This window comes from Theropithecus gelada, chromosome 8, assembly GCF_003255815.1.
Source record: "Theropithecus gelada isolate Dixy chromosome 8, Tgel_1.0, whole genome shotgun sequence".
NCBI classification, from domain to species: domain Eukaryota; kingdom Metazoa; phylum Chordata; class Mammalia; order Primates; family Cercopithecidae; genus Theropithecus; species Theropithecus gelada.
In genome coordinates, this window is record NC_037676.1 from 115,478,362 (window position 1) to 115,499,919 (window position 21,558).

At 33.9% G+C, this 21,558-nt stretch overlaps 1 protein-coding gene across 1 annotated transcript in view; it reads right to left on the reverse strand.

Annotated features, from left to right (window-relative positions):
* CSMD3 (CUB and Sushi multiple domains 3) overlaps window positions 1-21,558 on the reverse strand; it is a 1,234,679-nt gene that overhangs the window by 1,098,638 nt on the left and 114,483 nt on the right. Inside the window, exon 2 of the mRNA XM_025394338.1 lies at window positions 2,486-2,708. Coding sequence (XP_025250123.1) covers window positions 2,486-2,708 — 223 coding nt within the window. The remainder of the gene's footprint in view (window positions 1-2,485; window positions 2,709-21,558) is intronic.

A 21,558-nucleotide genomic window follows, 5' to 3' on the forward strand; every position in this document is an offset into this window, starting at 1 on the left:
AGAGTACATTATAACACAGACTACACGTTAGAATATAGTCTTGTCATTTTGCTTGTATAAATAGAGTACATGTTTGAATATAATCTATAAAATAAATAGCAAAAATAAATTTGGAGCTTACCTTTCAGTTTATATTTGTATATATTATATCTGTTTGAAAATATGCCTTCTATTATTATTTCTCTTACTAAATTTTATCCAATACTGCTGAGAAAAAATAGATTTTCATTTATATATCAATACATAAACCTTAGAGATTATGTATAACTACATAAAACTATATATATTGAAGAGCTTCAGATCTAAACTGAAACAAATCTGAATTGCGATGATAGTTCTGCCTTTTGCCATTTTCAACAATTTTACTCTGGCGTGCCTCATTTTTATCAGTTGTAAAATGATGCTGATGATAATAATAGTAATTATTTTACATTGTCTGAATACAGGAGAAGTTAAATACCATAATGAAGACAAAATACTTAGTACAGTGACAGGTGTAGAAGAATCATTCAATAAATGCTAAGGGTTAGAGTCACTGAGCTTTCATTATATTGTATTCCCCATAAAATCTCTGTAAATTAAGGGCTGTTGTTCCCAATTTACAGATTAGGAAAGAAAGAATGAGAACAATAAATTTATTTTCCTAATTTTATAGTCTTTTAACTTCCCAGAGGCCACAGTTGTTTAAAAAAGAGGGGAAGAGATAAAATAAAAATATGTTTTCTCATTTTCAAGGCGATCTAGAGAGAATAGGTACATGTACAAGCAATACTATCAGGGAATTGATACTTTGAAACTACCAGGTAATATTAAAATAAGTATTTTTATATATTTAGGAAAATTATATCCCACATATTGTCAGTGTAAAAAATTGTACTTCTATTTATAGATATTATTTGGCATTAACAAAAGAAAACCAGCTTTTAATGACAGTGGCAATGATGATCAAATAGCAGTCAGATGTGCATGCCATAATATATATTTATAAAATAGATAATTATTGTATGAGTTTAACAATGTAAAAGGAAAAAGAAATCAGATTTACTCGGTAAATGAGTATAGAGGAAAAAAAGAAAGAAAGAACAGTAGAATCTTAGCTGTAATCAATCTAGTAATCTTGTTTTTGCACAACAAAGTTTGTGAAACAACTCGGACATTTTTAAGTGTCATGTGACGGGAAGCAGTTCGATGTGCTCTAATAGGATTTTATAGCCATGCAGCAGGTTCATACACATTTTCTCATAATACCTGCAGAAGAGTATAATGAGATGGATAGACCTGGCCTTATTACCATGTCTCAAGTTTAAACAGACGTAGTGTGGATTGCTCAAATAACTGGTGAGCAACAAACCTAACACCCTAATATAACAAATCTCATCTCCAAATCTACCATTTTCCCCACTATATTATGTTTTCACTGCCCAAATTTGAGGAAAATAATCACTAATTTTTTACCTAAAATTGAAAAAGTATAAATGCAAAGGAATATGGAAGACTGATGAAACTGTAAAAAGTCAGCACTGATAATCTGCTTCTTGTACATTAGGAAGGCAAGAACATGTTGTCAACTATTAGAAAGTAACAGCGTCACAGAATCATAACTCAAATATAGCCAAGTATGGAAAGAGTCTTTAATTCCTACATGTTATCTTCTTAGAATATTTTAAATTACAAGTTTAAAAAAGCTGACGGCACTTAAAGAAAAGTATACAAACACTGGCATAAATCTAGGACTAAATAAAATGTGCAATGCCTGGAATGTTGAATTTTTTAGTTGAATTATAGTTGATTTACAGTTAAAATAAGATTTTGGTAAGACTTCCAAAAACACTTCTAATTTTACATAACCTATTCGCCAAGAGGAAATTCTGAAGAACCAGAAGAACTACCTTAAAAATAGTCAGGGTGTTAGTTAATTTTTACATCTGTTTTATCACTGAGCTTCAAAAAAATACTTTTATTTGCAGAGGCAAAAATATAAATGTCCCCGTTTTTGACATGAAAGAATGTAGTTTTCAGATATTTAGATTTTATAAATTACACACATCAGAAATTAATTTATTCTACTATCCATGAATGCTGATTTTAAAGTGTTTTTGCATAGTGTTGTATATTAAAATTGGAAACATTATCACTAAAATATACCTTATATAATATGTTTTACTTTATCAAAAGTTATATCCATAATGAATGAAATCTTGAGATAATCATTTTTAAAAACAAAATACTTTTAGCCACTATAAAGACATCACTACTCAATATACATTCACCTTTGTGAGACTTGGTATTAATGTATTAGCAGTATGATGTCAGAGATACCAAGCTAATTTGTTCATGGGATGATATACTTCCAAATGCATAATAATTAGTTGGTGAATACAACTTTATTACAATTGCATCACAAATGTTAAGCATCTTCTGTACAATAGACTACTTTTACCCAGAAAATATTTTCTCTCCAGTCTTCCATTCAAAATACACTAACCTTGTCCTAAAGTTTGTAGGATGAGGATGTCCATCATATAATGATAAGTAGTCGTATTCTTCTTCTAGAGCAAATGACTGAAAAACAATTTGTATTCTATTTCGTTCTTCTGCTATTATTACCCATGTACAGTTTGCACCATTTGGATATCCATATGGAAAACCAGGGCTTTCTATAGTGCCATTAAGTCCTTTTAAAGTTCCACCACACGTATAAATAAATCCTGCAACAAAAGACAAATAAACATACATTAATATTATATAAATCAAGAATAATCCAGGAGATAATATTATTTTGAAAGTCTACTGTGTTTCCAAGACCAAAGTTAACAATAATTTTATAAATGGCAGTTTAAGAGCTGGACACTATATACAAATATATATGTAATATAAAACAAAATAATAGAAGATTTATCATTTATAATATATACTGAGATAAATCATTGTAAAGCAGTTGATGAAATAAAATTATCCACATACACCTGAATCATTATCCATTACAGATTCCCACAGACAAACACAATCCTAAAACACGGTATCTTTCCTCAAAGAGTTTTAAATCTCACTGTGGAAGCTCATAAACAACATTGACATTTTAAAGATCTTTGTATGCATTTTGGGTCCCAAAGAATTAACTCCATTTTTTCTTGGCAACACATGCTAGTTTTTTTTTTTTTGACATATCCACATCTGTACCCTGTAGCTTACATGCTTTAGGAAAATCTGTCTCACCCTGATTATAGAAGAGGAATTTTTTAAGTCTATGAAATGGCTCTACCTTTCATTAAAATATTTAGTTCATGATGAACAGAATCCTAAGATAATCACATCAGAGTGAATCCGAAGGTCAGGACAGAAATAAGTTAAATAAATGGATCCTGAACAACTGATAGCACCCATCTTAAGAACTTCTGTATTTGTTCCATGGTAAGTCTAAGTTACTGAGAGCATGAGTCCTGGAAATACCTAGAAAACTTACTGTATTTTTTTCAGCATTTTGTCTCTTCAAATATATATTTTATATATATATATAAAATATATTATATTGTATTATATTATATTATATTATATTATATTATATTATATATATATATATATATATATTTGAGACAGAATCTTGCTCTGTCGCCCAGGCTGGAGTGGAGTGGAGAGATCTTGGCTCACTGCGACCTCTGCCTCCTGGGTTCAAGCGATTCTCCAGCCTCAACCTCCCGAGTAGCTGGAATTACAGATGTGCACCACCACGCCCTGCTAATTTTTGTATTTGTAGTTGAGACAGGGTTTCACCATGTTGGCCAGGCTGCTCTCAAACTCCTGAACTCAGGTGATCCGCCCGCCTCGGTTTCCTAAAGTGCTGAGATTACAGGCATGAGCCACCGCGCCTGACCTCTTCAAATATATAATATTCTGTAGCATATTGTGTAATGTAAAAATCTCAGATTAATACAACAGTAAGAGAAGATGGTTCCAGTCTTTATGTGGACTACATGCTAATAAAGTTTGCATTTAGAGGCAGTTAAACAGGATCAGAAGTTCTCATGAGAACCTCTTCACCCAGATGTTATTATCTTTATCTGTGAGTCCTACAGGAAGCCGAAGTGCCAGAAAGCTGTAAATCAGAGATGACAAGCTAATTTGAGGGAGAGAACTCCATACTACCCAAAGTATCTATGTTTGGAACTAGGGATAGAAATGCAGGAAATTTAGGGCTTCTTTCTTTTTTTTTTTTTTTTTTTTTGAGACGGAGTCTCGCTCTGTCGCCCAGGCTGGAGTGCAGTGGCCGGATCTCAGCTCACTGCAAGCTCCGCCTCCCGGGTTTACGCCATTCTCCTGCCTCAGCCTCCCGAGTAGCTGGGACTACAGGCGCCCGCCACCTCGCCCGGCTAGTTTTTTTGTATTTTTAGTAGAGACGGGGTTTCACCATGTTAGCCAGGATGGTCTCGATCTCCTGACCTCGTGATCCGCCCATCTCGGCCTCCCAAAGTGCTGGGATTACAGGCTTGAGCCACCGCGCCCGGCCAGGGCTTCTTTCTTTGGGAAAAAATGGATATATTTTATGTAAGTATGGATACTTTTTAAAAGTAAGAGGACTGCTGAATAGAAGTCCTCAGAAGCCAGAGTTGTAGATTGTGGCAGATAGTGGCTGATTTGGGATGTTGCATTTATTCCACATTGTTTAGCACCTTGTTTTTGCCAGGGGAGCCATTTCTCTATTAAATAGTGATATATCTTTTTTTTTTTTTTTTTTTTTTTTAGACGGAGTCTTGCTCTGTCGCCTAGGCTGGAGTGCAGTGGCGTGATCTCGGCTCACTGCAACCTCTACCTCTTGGGTTCAAGTGGCCAAAACAGCTATATACTTTGGAGCAGCTGACTCTGCTGACTCCAGTGATGAGAAATGTGGCTCAGGGCTAGGTTGACCAATATAATCCTATTCTCTGAGCAAAATTTAGTACAGGAATCTTTTCCTACATCTCACCATATGGCAAAGTCTTAAGCCTGAGATATTCGGTATGTTTATGTGATATAAAGCATAGTTCTTGTTATCATTTTGCCTCTTTGTAAATTGACCAAGAAGTTGGATCAGGTAGAAGAGGTTTAAAAAAAAAAATCAATATTTGTGTATATTCAGATAATTTTGCTCATGCACCAAAAGTCAAATAGGGCATTTTATGATTTTCAAAAATAAATAAATAACTAAAAGGTCTCTTTTTAAATTGCTTCTTGCAGAGCAATTACTTTGAAGCCTTAGGTTAATTAGCTATCACCCATTTCTATTAGTTTTCTGCCTGAACAGCTTCCAATTTGAACTTCATAACTAAAGGCAAGCATGAATCCCTTCAGCTACAATCTGATCTATGGGCTGTTTTATATACTCTCAAGCCCCATAACCCTGATAGTTTTAGAAAAAGGACATATGTCTTAAAATAACATGCTCAGCTTTGTCCACTCATTCTTCAAGGGCCTGCTGATTCATGCATTTCAAGTACTTTTATTTTTAGACAAATTAGGAATTACACCTATATTTAAACTTCCTTATCTGTGTTCTTAAAACTTTTTATTTTTGTTTTTGTTTATCATGAAGTTAGATTAAACATAGCATTATTCTCTATAATAAAGTACATTTTTTCCAAAAAGGAGGTTTACATTTTTCATTTTAAAAGTTCGAAAATCAGAAGTAAGCATTATAAAGCAAAATATCTTTCCTCATTCATTTATGCTTCACAGGGCTGGTCATTTTTAACAGCGCAGTGTTTATCTTACTAGGCCTTTCCTAGGCACAAGCAGATATGCATTTATATTATTTTTCAAATGATGTCAGTCATATTATGCATATTTTTCTGAATTGTTGTATCTATTTTAAAAAATCACCGGCATTATTCTGGGTACAGATGTAGACTTCTACTACATTCTTCTTTGAAAGACTTTATAGCTACACAGCATATAGTATGCCTATAGTATGCCTATAGTATAATTTATTTTACCATTCTCCTAATGATAACTTCATTTTTATGGTTACAAAGGTCTAATGAACAACTTTGTAAAAACAGTTTTGTACACATATCCTTGTACAAAGTATATATCCTTTATGCACAAAAGGCATATATCCTTGTGCACTTGCTGGATACCTCCTGAGATGGAATCCCAGAAATGGGGATGCTGAAAATTTATATAGATACAGTGAAACCATACTTAATACATATGAAAATTTATGTTTCTGGCACCATTGTATGAAGTGTCTTTCACCCTCAACCGTAATTCTGTCAACACTAGACATTTTTGAAAGGCAAATTTTGTTTTTCATTTTTGCTTTTTAAGAAATTTTATCATGTTTATTTGAAGTTTACAACTTGATGTTGTGGAATACACACAGAGAGTAAAGTGGTTACCATCGTGAAATAGATTAATGTAGCTATCATGTCACATAGTTACTTTTTTATGTGACAAGAGCAGCTAAAATATACTTATTTAACAAAAATTCTTACTACAATACAGTTTCATTAACTTTAGTCCTAATGTTGTACATTAGGCCTCTAAACTTTTTCATCTTACATATCAGCTCTATGACCTACAGCTCCCCACCTTCTCTTCCCCTTACTCCTGCTCATCCACGGAAATCACTGTTTCATTGCCTATCCGAGTGTACTAAGATTTTTCTTTTTCTTTTTTTTTTTTTTTTGAGATGGAGTTTTGCTCTTGTTGCCCAGGCTGGAGTGCAATGGTGCAATCTCGGCTCACCACAACCTCTGCCTCCCAGGTTCGAGCAATTCTCCTGCTTCAGCCTCCCCAGTAGCTGGGATTACAGGCATGTGCCACCACATGCAGCTAATTTTGTATTTTTAGTAGAGAATGGGTTTTTCCATGTTGGTCAGGCTGGTCTTGAACTCCTGACCTCTGGTGATCCACCCGCTTGTAGTATTTTTATTTGTGTGTCTGGCTTATTTCACATAGCATAATGTCCACTAAGTCCATCCAGGTTGTAGCACATGGTGGGATTTCCCTTTTTAAGGCTGAATAAGATTTGTGTGTGTGCATGTGTGTCTGTGTATGTGTGTGTGTGTATAAAATATATTCCATTGTGTATATATAAAAAGGGATATATATCCCCTTTTTAAGGCTGAATAAGATTCCATTTTGTGTGTGTGTATGTATATACACACATTTCATTTTCTTTATCAATGTATCTCTCAATGTATATCTAGATTGTTTCCACATTTTGACTATTGTGGATAATGCTGCAAAAAACTTGGGAGTGCAGATATTTTTATACGGTGGTTATTGTATCTCATTTTGGTATATACCTGGAAGAGGAGTTGCTGTGTCATATAGTGATTCTATTAATATGATATGTTTAATTTCTTTAGGAACCTCCATACTGTTTTTTCATAATGGCTATGCTAATCTACATTCCCACCAATAGTGTACTAGGGTTTCCTTTTCTCCACATCCCTGATAACACTTGTTATTTCTTGTCTTTTTGATAATAATCATACTTATGGACATAAGGCAATATCTTATAGTGGTTTAAATTTGCATTTCTCAAAAGATTAATGATGGTGAGCATCTCTTCATATACCTTTTTGCCATTTTTATATCTTCTTTGGAGAAATGTCTGTTCGGGTCTTTTGCCCATTTTTAAAATCAGGTTACTGTTTTTTCTGCTATTGAGTTATAAGAATTCTTTATAATTCTGGATATATTAACCCCTTAACAAAAATGTGGTTTGAAAATATTTTTTCATAGTCCATAAGTTGCCTATTATTTTGTTGATTGTTTCCTTTATTGTTCTGAATGTTTTTAGTTTAATGTTGTTCTGTTTGTTTACTTTTGCTTTTGTAGCTTGAGCTTTTTGGAGTGATATCAAAATTAATTGTCAAAGCCAATGTCAAGAGGCTAAAAGGCAAATTTTGCAAGGCAAAAAAAAGTTATAATACTATTTTCTTTTGCATTTCTCTGATAATTATTAAGTAATTACTCTTGTAATTGCTATTGTAATTTCTCTGATTACTATTAAGATTACTATTGTGATTCACTCAGAATCTATATTTGCCTTTGTAAATACATTTCTAAATGAAACAACTTTGGTTATTCTTGTTCATTGTTCTCATAAATTCACAATTCCTCGTTGTTCTTTATAGTATGTGAGGAACATCACTTCCTTTTTCTCTTGTCTCCTCTGATGATTGTTTTCCTATATTCATTCATCTATCATCACATATTTCATGCCTTAAGGGTAAAATGATACAAAGAATAGTTTTCCAGCTCGTCTTCTGGGAGCTGACAATCTAAAACACAAGATAGCAGGACATTTAGGCCATTGCTACAAAATACAGAAAGTATTATGATTCGTGTGTGCACACTTTGCTATAAGAACACATAGAAGCAAAACTAAATCTAGATAAGTCAGTATGTAGTATATGGAAAACTGCCCTCAAAAACTGGCATTGCAACCTTTCATAGATTCACGTTTTACAATTTCTAAACGTCTTATATTATGTTTTTCAGACCTTATTTTTTAATGCGCACTTAAACAGTGTATTTACACGTGAAAAGTAACTAAATTTTACATGACTTGGGTCTCATTGTCATCAAGAGTTTGATTAACAATACTGATTTCAAAAAACATCAGGCCCATATTTCACCTTTACGACTCAGCAAGAAATAATGTAATGACTATATGTATAGTAGTTGAATGATGTTTTAATTTTTTGAGCATGCTAAGGTTTCTGACAAGCAACATTCACACCTGTGTTTATTTTTTCCGGTCATCTTCACAAAACACTGCAACTGAGCTTCTGTGACCAATTATGTTGACAGGACTCTTGCAAAAATTACTCATGACCTTTCCATTTTCAAAATCAGTTCTTTTTTGAAAAAAAAATGTTTTTGTCATCTTTGTGCATTTGTTATGGCTAATTGTTGTTATTTCTTGGAAATCTTTTCTTATCGTTGCCATGATTATGCCCTGCTTTCCTAATCTCATGAAATTCTCCTAAAACCACTCCTTTACTAGATTTCTGTCTTCATCTGTCTTCTCTACTTTGCAGGCTTCTTAGCAACCACAGACATAGCTGTAAGCAATACTAGTGACCATAAAAGAGGCATATCTTCATTTATCTATTTCCATCCCTTTGCTATATATCTCTGTGTAGATGTAGCATACTATGTAGAAACTAGTCATCCGTGTCCTCTGGGATTCTTTGCTTATCCTCAAATCTCATTAGTTCATTCTATTAACTGTCTCTTAAATCTATCTCTAGCCCCCTCTTTGTTTTTCTATTTTAAATCCTGTGGATTCAATTATTCCTGATCTCCTGCATCCTATCCTATTTTAAGAGAAACCAATCTATCCTGCTAGACTTCCTGCATTTGCCCATCTACTCAGGTCCCCACATTGCTGCTAAAGTCATTTGTAAAACAAACAAACCCAATCTTGTCACTTCCTCATTCAATAGCGTTCTTTGGCTACTCCTTATTGTCAATATAAAGTCCACACTTCTCTCCCTGTACCTTATATAATAGATAACTGATTTTTGTTTTTATTTTGCTGAGTCATATTCCATCTTTAATTTTGGAGTGCTAAACTGGATTCTTAAATTCCTTGAAGCTGACCTAGGAATAGTTCTTTGGAGTTTACTAACCACTTCTTCTTCTAGACAGAGGAAGGAGTGGGGCACACATATACACCTGCTCATTAGAGTCCTCAAAATATTCAATCACTTACTAGATATTAAGGTAAAGTGTCATTTGTCATTTATCTTCTGCTTTTCTTTATTTATACTTCTGTTTCTAATATTTATTATTTACTATGTAATTTTTTATGAATGTTTTTCCTAAGGCTTTCAGAAATTTGCCTTTATGCCATTGTGGTTTGGGCAAAGCCTGACATTCAGTAGAAATTCAGTAAGCACTTTTTGACTGAATAAATACTTTCATCTATCACTTCTTGGCCCAAACCAAATGACTCTCCAAACTTCCACACTGAGGAAACTCAGAGACAAATAGGGTTAGTATCATAATTTTGGGTAAATGTTTGAATAACAGATTTTTGTAAAGATTTGGGGTGAGTGCATGTAACTTGTAAATTTCATATTTATTGAAATGAAAAGCTACATATTCATAAGAAGAACTTATAATACTCACTGAGGAACAATATTTCTTTGCATAATCCCAATTATGCAGTATTTTACATAAAAATTTGGAAATAATATCTCCTTAGAGAGGCTTTTAAAAAAATTTGTTTAATATAAATACAATAAATATATAAAGTGTGCATCAAATTAATGTACATACATGAACAATTTAATAATTACAAACTGAAAACTTATGTTACCAGTAAGTATATCAAAAACTAACAATATCACTTTTTACAATGCCTTCATTAGTTTAATCACAATATCTTTCATTACTCATCAAAGTAACCATTATCCTCAGATTTGTGTAATTTTCTAAACTTTTACTCATAAATTTATTATATATGCATGCATTTCTATCCTGAAGTCATGACGAAATTCTCCTGTCTTCTCACGTTGTATTGGTTTACTTATCACATTCACATTAGGAACACATAATTTTTGGTGGTGGGAGAGAGGGATAGAGATTAATTTATTTTGTATTTAGATATCCAAATTACCCAGAACCATTTATAAAAAAGACACTCTTTTCGACCCATACTTCAGTTTGTCATAAATTAAACATGGATTTTTGTGTAGGCCTATTTTGAGATGTTCTGTTCCATTGGTCTATACCACACTATCTTAACTAGCTTCATAATGAGCTAATTGTTATATTTGGTAATGAAAGTCCTTCAGCATCATTCTTTTTCTTCAAAACTGCTCTCTTTTTTTTAAAGCTTAGCATTTACATATGTATTTTGGAATCCATTTACAAAATAAACTGCTAAAATTTTGATTGGGATTATTTTGATTCTATAGATAAACTGGGGAGAGCTAACATTTTGCCATATTGAGATTTTCAATGCATTATTATAAAAACCTTCATTTATACTGGCTTTTTTTTTTTTTTTTTTTTTTTTTTTTTGAGGTAGAGTCTCACTTTGTGCCCAGACTGGAGTGCAGTGGTGTGATCTCAATTCACTGCAACATCCACTTCCTGGGTTCAAGTGATTCTCATGCCTCAGCCTCCTGAGTAGCTGGGATTACAGGTGCCTGCCACCATACCCGCCTAATTTTTGTATTTTAGGTAGAGACAAGGTTTCACCACATTGGCCAGCCTGGTCTGGAACTCCTGACCTCAAGTGTTCTTCACCCACCTCAGCGTCCCAAAGTGCTTGGATTACGGGCATGAGCCACCATGCCCAGCCCTATGGCTGGCTTACTTTTTTAATTTAGAGAAGTCCTTTTGACCATCTTACCCCATTTCAGTGACTATTACTTTACCCTCATTCACTTTTTTGAAGCCCTAATCACTGTCTGAAATTATTAGTTTCATGAGATTTGAGGCCTTGCCTATATTATTATATCCTCAAGACTTGGTGTAATTCACTGTAGACATTGAACACTTCAATAAAAGAGAATGAATAGATAAATGGTAAAATAACATAACCAAATGGCTCAAATTACTCAATTGTTATTCAAACTATTATTATTTTACTAGTGGCCAACAAAATTACCTACTGGATTATCCAATAATATAAACTCCTCAATATATTTGCAGCTCCAAATTTGCTCAAGGCTCAACCTGATCCTATTAGAATAAAGTTTAATGTGTGTTTTGATTAACTTAAGGATCCCAGCAGATATTTTGCACTGTAAGTTTTCAAAATGACCTCATTTGCATTATTCATAAATTAACAACATGAATGTACTTATAAAAAGTATCTTTTTAACTAAACCAAAAACACTTTTCAGAGTCAAGGGAAATAGTGGGAAAAACAACATAAATTTTATTCACATGTTCTTTCATAAATGTTTATATATCAAATTATTTGGGCTACTAACATTTTAGCAATAAAAGGAAAACCTAAGCACTGAATGTTAATTTAAATTAATTTCTTTTGAATGCTTGTTTTTGTCACTAGAAAATAAATATTAAAAAGATACACTTTTATATTGTAAAATTATGTATGTTCCTCCAAAAGTTTCTCCAGTAACTTTCTTCTTTTAATCATTAACCAATATTTCTATTGTGTTTTATCAATACATGAATGAATGAATACTATACTTTACAGTTAATAAGAGGATATCAGTCTTTTGACATGGTTTGGCTGTGTCCCCACCCAAATCTCATCTTGAACTTGAGAGAGATGATTTAGGATATCTGGTGGAAGAAATTTCTAAGCAGCAAAGCATTCAAGAGGTGACTTGGGTGCTGTTAAAGGCATTCAGAAGGGAAGCAGATCATAAAGGTTCAAAAAAATTGCAGCCTGACAATGTGATAAAAAAGAAAAACCATTTTCTGAGGAGAAATTCAAGCTAGCTGCAGACATTTGCATAAGTTATGTGGAAAGAATGTGAATCCTCACCATAATGGGGAAAAGGTCTCCAAGGCATGTCGGAAGACTTCACGGCAGCCCCTCCTATTACGGGCCTTAAGACTTAGGAGAAAATGATTTCATGGGCTGGGCCTAGGGTCTCTGTGCTGTGTGCAGTCTAGGGACTTAGTGCTCTGTGTCCCAGCTGCTCCAGCCATGACTGAAAGGGGATAACATAGACCTTGGTGCATCGCTTCAGAGAATGGAAGCCCCAAGCCTTGGCAGTTCCATGTGGTGTTGAGCCTGAGAGTGCACAGAAGTAAAGAACTGGGGTTTGGGAACCGCCATCTAGAATTCAGAAGATGTATGGTAACACCTGGCTGCCCAGCCAAAGTTTTCTGCATGGGCAGAGTCTTCACAGAGAACCTCTGCTAGAGAAGTGCACTAAGAAATGTGGTGTTGGAGCTCCCACATAGAGCCCCTACTGGGGCACCACCTACTGGAGCTATGAGAGAGGGCCACCATCCTCCAGACCACAGAATGGTAGATCCACAGAAAGACTGCACCATTCCCCTGGAAAAGCCACAAACATTCAATACCAGCCCATGAAAGCAGCCAGAAGGGAGGCTATACCCTGCAAAGTCATAGGGGTGGAGCTGCCCAAGACCACGGGAACCCACCTCTTGCATCAGCATGACCCAGATAGGAGACACGTAGTCAAAGGAGATCATTTTGGAGCTTTAAGATTGACTGCCCTTCTGGATTTTGGACTTGTATGGGGCCTGTAGCCCCTTTGCTTCTGCCAAGTCCTCCCATTTGGAACAGCTGTATTTATCCAATGCCTGTACCCCCATCGTATCTAGGAAGTGACTAATTTGCTTTTGATTTTACAAGCTCAAGGACAGAAGGGACTTGCCTTGTGTCAGATGAGACTTTGGACTATGGACTTTTGAGTTAATGCTAAAATGACTTAAGATTTGGGGAGACTGTTGGAAAGGCAAGATTGGTTTTGAAAAACGAAGACATGATATTTGGGAGGGGCCAGGGGCAGAAATAAGATTTGACTGTGTCCCCACCCAAATCTCATCTTGAATTCCCACATGTTGTGGGAGGGACCCAGTGAGAGGTAGTTGAGTCATGGGGGCAGGTCTTTCCCATGCTGTTCTCATGATAGTGAATACGTCTCAGAAGAATGAGTATTCTCTGTAATGGTATTACAAGGGGGGTTTCTCTGCACAAACTCTCTTCTCTTTACCTGCCGCTATCCATGTACGATGTGACTTTCTCCTCCTTGCCTTCCACCATGATTGTGAGGCTTCCCCAGCCATGTAAAACTGTAAGTTCATTAAACCTCTTTCTTTTGTAAATTGCCGAGTCTCGGGTATGTCTTTATCAGCAGGATGAAAACAGACTAATACAGTCTTACACTCAAGTTTCTCAGTCTATTCTTTATCCCGTAATTCCCCATTGATGAAAAGAGTTGTATGGTAGAAAAGAGTTCTATATGCAGTCATTGTAGAAAAAGTATTGGAATTCAGTGCCACAAGAGTTTGTTTAGGCGAACTCACCTGCTATCTCCTAAAAGGGTCTTCCAGTTCCAGAAAGTTTCCTAAATGAATGTGTCATAATTCCAAGTGTAGATCTTAGCCTCAGATTATGAGAAAATGGAATAAGTGACAGAGGGTGAGGAGTCTGTCCATCAGGGTAGACTTACAATAAATAAACTCACAGAGTGTGAGATGAAAAACTACAGTGCCAATATTTCTTCCTAACATATTTCTCTATAGAGCAAATCCAAATAAGAAGACATCTTAAATTATACGATATTTAAAATTAATTTAGAAAAAAACAAGTAAAAAACACCTATTTTAAATAAGACGGATTATGTGTACATTCAAAAACTAGCACCTAACTTGGCTAGTTTTTCATGGTTATCTCCAGAGTGTAGTGGTATTTCCCTTATGGGATATAATTACAATAAGTAATGCTAATGTTCACATCTTAGACTCCACATTTTACAGTTCAACACGTGAAAAAGTCTCCTTGTTTCTGACACAGTCTTTCTTTGAACATGCTGATAGAGTTCAGTTGGTTATAAATCCAGCTGGCCCAGATGCCATCTTGTCTTTTTAAAGTGACCATGTTGTTATATTAATTATATTAATATCCTTAATATGTTGATTTATTGGTTTGATTGTGAGAGAACAATCTGCTTTCCATTATTTCTAGCTTTTTTTTTTCTGATGATCCTCACTATAATATCTACAATAATAATAACACAGTTTTTTTTTTTTTAAATCAGGGTAACTAATTTGTCTACAAATTAAACAAGAAGCAACAGCAAAAGCTGCCTCCAGAATATTCATTTATTCTGAGATTTCTATTGTCAAGGAACATATACTATTTCATGAAATCTCTGCAATAAGCTTGTGATGTACATATTAGTAGGCTCTACATTTTAACGGTGAAGAAATGTGTAAGTGTTTTATCTATAAAACTTATTCGTGTATATCTCCTCATTTGGATCTCTGAATTATTAACTAATACAAATTATCTGCTACTATTAAGTAAACTTTATTTCAGACATTTATGCCACTGTGTTCTTCTGATTTTATTAAGTTTCTTATTTTCACACAAAATTAATTCTATACAGTTCAGACAGTTAATTTTATAAAGTTTATAATCCATTCCAAATTCATGAGAATGACATTTTAAGCTTTTTACCTTCAAACCTTTTGATATTTGAGTCAATTCAGTGTTATATATTATAGGGAAAATATAGGAGTTACTCAATAAAAATATGGAATTAATGGTAGAAATACAAATTAACTCAGAAAGTAAAAAATATTTCCTTAGGTTGTACCTAAGTTTCAAAGTTTGAGAAAGAATATAATGAATTATGTCAAACATAATTGAATAGCTTCAACAAGTCTAGGTCCCAGCTGGATTTCCCACTGCCACCCAAGAGCTTATATAAAATACTACTGACTTATAAAAACTAAAGTATTTCAAATTAGAGAGTGGTATTTTTCTGTGATTTTCTTTATTTTTTCAGTTGGACAGCTGGCATCCTGCTGTTAGGAGGACATCTTCTCATTTTATGAGAATATATGCAGAATAGGAAAATCAGTGATAACGTATTACTTTTTATTGAATGAAATGACTTGCATTTGGTGGTACCTCTGGAATGGCAGAGGGAAGGCCTCCATATAGAGTCCCATGCATTAAAAGCAACAAATACACAGGCAAAAATGGTCAAACTCTATTTTTTCCAGAGCTATGGGATTTATCCCAAATCTGGAATTAATATAAGGGGTGTTTTTTCAAGAAAAACGGCTGAATCCTGCTAATAATGGCATGGAATATAGCACTGTAACTCAACTACACCCATTCCCCTCTTCCCAGTAGGAACCTTGAAAACCAGCAGCCTCCCATCCCTGGTAGCTGTGCAAAACAGCCTCTCAGCAACTAGAGGGAATAGATCAGATTTGGTGTTCCTCAACACATTCCTTTCCCCTTGCCCAGAAGACTGTCACTATTTAGGCTATCTTGCATCCCCCTGGAAAACTCAATTTGCACATGTTGCTGTTATTTGCCCTGACATGGAGATTTCTCCATGGTTAGAGCCCTATTCCCAGATCATCTATTTAAAAAAAAAGTTGAAATAACTGTTTAACATTGCAACTGCCTGAAGCTGCTGTGTAAATTGGAACAAGAGCCTGGCCAAAACATAAAAGGAAAGTCTGGGGAAAGACTTGCTCAAAGGGGGATTTGAAAAGCTCTACCATATTCACAAGGTTATGTGCATGTGCAGGCCTGTGTGAACGCTAAGCTGAGAGAGAACCAGTCTCTCACTTACGGATGACCTGAGATCCTGCATAAAAAAGAAGTGAAAGCTAAGACAAACTTGTAAATTGTTGTAATGTTGAAGTTGTGCTCAAACACACACACACACACACACACACACAAACACACCAGAGAGAAAAACTTTTGGGATAAGATGAAAGATGTATTGATTTGCTTATGATATTTGAGGAAATATCTGACCTATAATTTGATAACTGAGTAGAGGCTAGGTTAGCCATGCACTAGAAAGAATAGAGATTTTACAGAATTAACCTGGGAAAGTCAATAAATGAACAAATATCAAAACAAAGAAAAACAAGTACAGGCAACAAAACCTGGAGGGGTGAGAATATGATTTCCACTGATGGTACATTCTAGTATTTAAAATACCATGTTTTCTTTTTCTTTCTTTCTTTCCTTTTTTTTTTTTTTTTCTGTACAGGGTCTCACTGCCACCCAGGCTGGAGTGCGGTGGCGTGATAACGACTCACTGCAGCCTCAACCTTCCCATGCTCAAGCCATCCTCCTATTTCAGCCTCCCAAGGAGCAGGGACTACAGGAGTGCTCCACCATGCCCAGCTAATGTTTGTATTTTTTTTTGTAGATATGGAATTTCATCATGTTGCCCAGGCTGGGCTCAAACTCCTGGACTCAACTGATCCGCCCACCTTAGCTTCCCAAAGTGCTGGGATTACAGCCGTGAGCCACCACTTCCTGCACTAAGGTACCATGTTTTCAACAAAAATTATGACACATGCTAAGAAACTGGAACGTATGGCTCATTTAAAAAATCAGTGGTTAGAAACTATTTTTGAAGTTCAAAAATCGGACATATATGACAAAGATTTTAAGTTAGCTACTACAAGTATGTTTAAAGAACTAAAATAAATAAATAAGGAATTAATTGAAAAGGTACAAATAATGTCTCACCAAATAAATAATATTAATGATAAATTAACTTAAAATAACCAGATGGAAATTCTGCAGTTGAAAAGTTAAATAATGGAAAAATGAAAAATTCACTAAAGGAATTAAGCAACAAGTTTGAGCTTCATGAAGAAGAATCAGTAAACTTGAAGATAATTCAACTGAGATTATCCTCTCTAGGGAACATAAAGAGAAAATAATGAACATGAATAAGGAGAGCCTCACAGACCTTTGGAACATCATTACACATACCAAGATCTGCATAATTGAAGTCCCAGAAGAAGATGCAAGAGGTGAGGCCAGCAAGGATATTTGGGGGGCGGGGGTGGGAAACAGTGGTCAAATACTTTCAAATATTATTTCAAAATATTAATCTACACATCCAGGAAAAATAACATAAAGAAATCCACACCCAGACACATCACAGTCAAACTGCTGAAAGACAAAGTGAGAATCTTGAAAGCAGAAAAGAGGAAAAATAAATCAAGCATATAGAAGATTAACAATGATTAAGGCCAAAAGTTACAGAATTACATGTTTAAAGGAATGAAAACAAGAGAACATGAACAAGAAAATCTATAACCAAAAAGGCTCTCAAAAATGAAGCAGAAATAATGACATTTGAAAAAAATAAAATCTGCTAAAATGCATCACTATCTGACCAGTCTTATAAGAAAAATTCAAATGAGTCCTTTGGGCCAAAATGGAAAAGCATAAGGCAGCAATTCAAATCTACATAAATAAAGAGTACCAGCAAAGCAGTTATCTAGGTGAACATCAAGAAAACAAAAAATGTATATTTGTAACTGTTTTATTTTCCTATATAATTTTTAAACTGCAAAAACAGTAATTATAAAATATTTCGGAATAGTTTATAATGTATAGATAATCTGACAATAAAAATAAAATGCTACTATAAAAATGGGGAGGGAATGAAAATACATTGCTGCAAATATTCTGTATGTTTTGGAAATTAAGTTAGTATTAATCTGCACTAGAATGTTGAAGTAAGAAGCTAATTGTAATTCACAGCACTACAAATAAGAAAATATCTCAAAAACATATTAAAAGAAACAACAGAGGAATTAAAATTGTACACTAGAAAGTATTAATCAAAAAAAATGAGGCAGTAATGAAGGGAAAGAACAAACATATAAGTTGTATAGCAAACAAATAGCAAAATGACAAGAATAAGTTCTGCCTTGTCAGCAATAACATCAAATATAAATGGAATAAACACTCCAGTTAAATGACAGGTGTTGCTAGATGGATGAAAATTATTATTCAAGAGACATATTTTTGGTACAAAGACACAAGACAAATGAAAGTGAAATAAATTGATGGCAAAATATATAATATGTAAGCAGTTATGAAAATTGAGCTGGAGTGGTTAACCTCATATCATACCAAACAGACAACACAAAAATATTACAGAGGTAAATGAATACTTTTATAGTCCTACAGTAGACCATATTAATAATAAAAAAAAAAGGATCATGAAAATATTTGTACCTAACAAGAAATCCTCAAAATACATGGAAAAAAATGACTTAATTGAAGGGATAAGTATATATTTCAAAAATAATAGTTGGAGCCTTTAATTCTCTGCTTTCAGTAATGGATATAACAACAAAGCAGAATATCAGCAAAGATATAAAATACTTGAGCAAGACCAGAAGTCAACTAGTCCTCACTAACATCTATAGAGCACTGCAACCAACAAAGCAGATAGAAATGATATAGAAAATACAAAGACAACAGAAAAAAGTTCTCAAAACGAAATGTTGATTCTTTGAAAAAATGAACAAATTGACAAAACTTTATCTAGACTAACCAAGAACAGAAAGAGAGAAGACAAGTTACTAAAATCAAGAATAATAGAGAGCACATAACTAAGAGTCTTATGGAAATAAGGGTTATAAGGAATTCTATGAATTAAAAAGTTAGATTATTCAAATGAAATGAACAAATTCCTAGAATGACCCAAACCATAAACTGAAGAAGAATTAGAACATACGAATAGAACTACAATAAGACCTTGAATGTGTGACTAAGAAAAATAATAACAATTGTACAAAGAAAATGCTAGGCCCGAAAAGCTTCATTGGTGAGTTTCACTAAACACATAAAAAAATTAAGACCAACTTTTCACAAACTCTTCCACAAAATAAAAGAGGAAGAAACACTTCCCAACTAATTTTAAAGACCATCTTGCTCTGATACCAAAAAACCAAGACAATGCTAGGTAAAGATTCCACTGACCAATATTCCTTATGAATATTGATAAAAGTATCCTTGATGAAATACTGGAAAACTGAATTCAGCAAAATATCATCACACGTAATAACCAAATGACATTTATCCAGGAATGAGATAAAAATAGAATGGAACATCTTCAACCTGATAAAGAACATCTATGTTAAACTGATGACATCATCAAATTTAATGATGAAAGACTAAGGGTTTTTCCTCTAAGCTCAGGAACAGAACAAAGATATTCATTCTTGGCACTTGTATTTAACCTTATACTTCAGGTTCTAACAAGGGAAATTAGATAAGAAAAAAATAAATAAAATGCAACCATACAGCAAAGAAAGAAATACAAATATTTGATGATGGCAGGATCTTATATAGACACACCTCAAAGATACTGTGGGCTCAATTCCAAACCACAGTAATAAAGCAAATATTGCAATAAAGTGAGTCATGAATGTTTTGGTTTCCCAGCACATATAAAAGTTACATTTACACTATACTATAGTCTATTAAGTTCCCAATAGCATTTAGTCTAAAAAATATGCATGCCTTAATTAAAAAAATACTTTACTGCTGTAAAAATGCTTATAATATAAGTACATACTGTTGGGAAAATGGTGCCTATCGAATTGGTCCATATAGCATTATCACAAAACTTCAATTTGTTTAAAAAAAAAAAGATATCTTCAAAGCACAATAAAGCAGAGCATAATAAAATGAGGTATCCCTGTAAATAGAAAACCCTAAAAAAACACTAAAAACTATTAGAATGAAAAACAAATTCAGCAAGGCTGCAAGCTAAATATCAGTGCACAAAAATTCACAGTATTTTTATATTTTAGCAATGCACAATCCAACAAATAAAATTAGAAAATGCATTGATGCACAATAGCACAAAGAAGGATATTTGGGCATACATTTAACAAGACAGAAGCAAGACTTTTATACTAAATACTACAGAAATTGTTGAAAGACATGAAAGAATACATATATAAATGACAGATACCCTTTTTTGCATCAATTGGAAGGCAACATTTTTGAGAGGCAAATAGACTCCAAATTGATCCACTTATTCAACCAGTACCTTTGCAAAATCAAATGTGGCTATTTTTAATTGTTAAAATTGACAAGTTGATGCCAAAAATTTATATTAATATATGTGATGCAAGGGAACCAAAATAGCCAAAACAATTTGGAAAAAAAATTAGATGATACCTACTTCCTAATTTAAAATGTATTTCAAAGGTACAGTAATTACATAGCATGGTACTGGTGGCATAAAGATGGACATAAGCCTAATTGAATAAAATTAAGAGTCCATAAATATAGTTTTACATATATAGACATTTGATTTGAGTGTGGGGGAGTCAAGAGGGGAATCAAGCAACTTTATTGTTTTCTTCTTTTTAAAAATCTTATTTTGAGATAAGCAGAAATGCACATTCAGGTATTAAAAAAACACTTTTGTCCATTTTCTAATTGGATCATTAAATTTTTTAACTGCTAAATTTGAAAGGTTTTATATATTCTAGATGCAGGTACTCTTCTCCAGTCTGTGATTTCAAAATACTGTCTGATACTCAATAGCTGGTCTTTTCATATTCTTCATAGAGTGTATGGCATAGCAAAAGTTTTTAATATTGATGAATTTCATGTCATCACTTTTTCCTGTTGTGGATCCTGCTTTGCTATAAAGACTAAGTATTGTTCACCTATTCTTAGATTTTAAAGATTTCTTTCAAAGTCTTTGCTATTGTGAATAGTGCCGCAATAAACATATGTGTGCATGTGTCTTTATAGCAGCATGATTTATAATCCTTTGGGTATATACCCAGTAATGGGATGGCTGGGTCATATGGTACATCTAGTTCTAGATCCTTGAGGAATCGCCATACTGTTTTCCATAATGGTTGAACTAGTTTACAATCCCACCAACAGTGTAAAAGTGTTCCTATTTCTCCACATCCTCTCCAGTACCTGTTGTTTCCTGACTTTTTAATGATTGCCATTCTAACTGGTGTGAGATGGTATCTCACTGTGGTTTTGATTTGCATTTCTCTGATGGCCAGTGATGATGAGCATTTTTTCATGTGTCTGTTGGCTGTATGAATGTC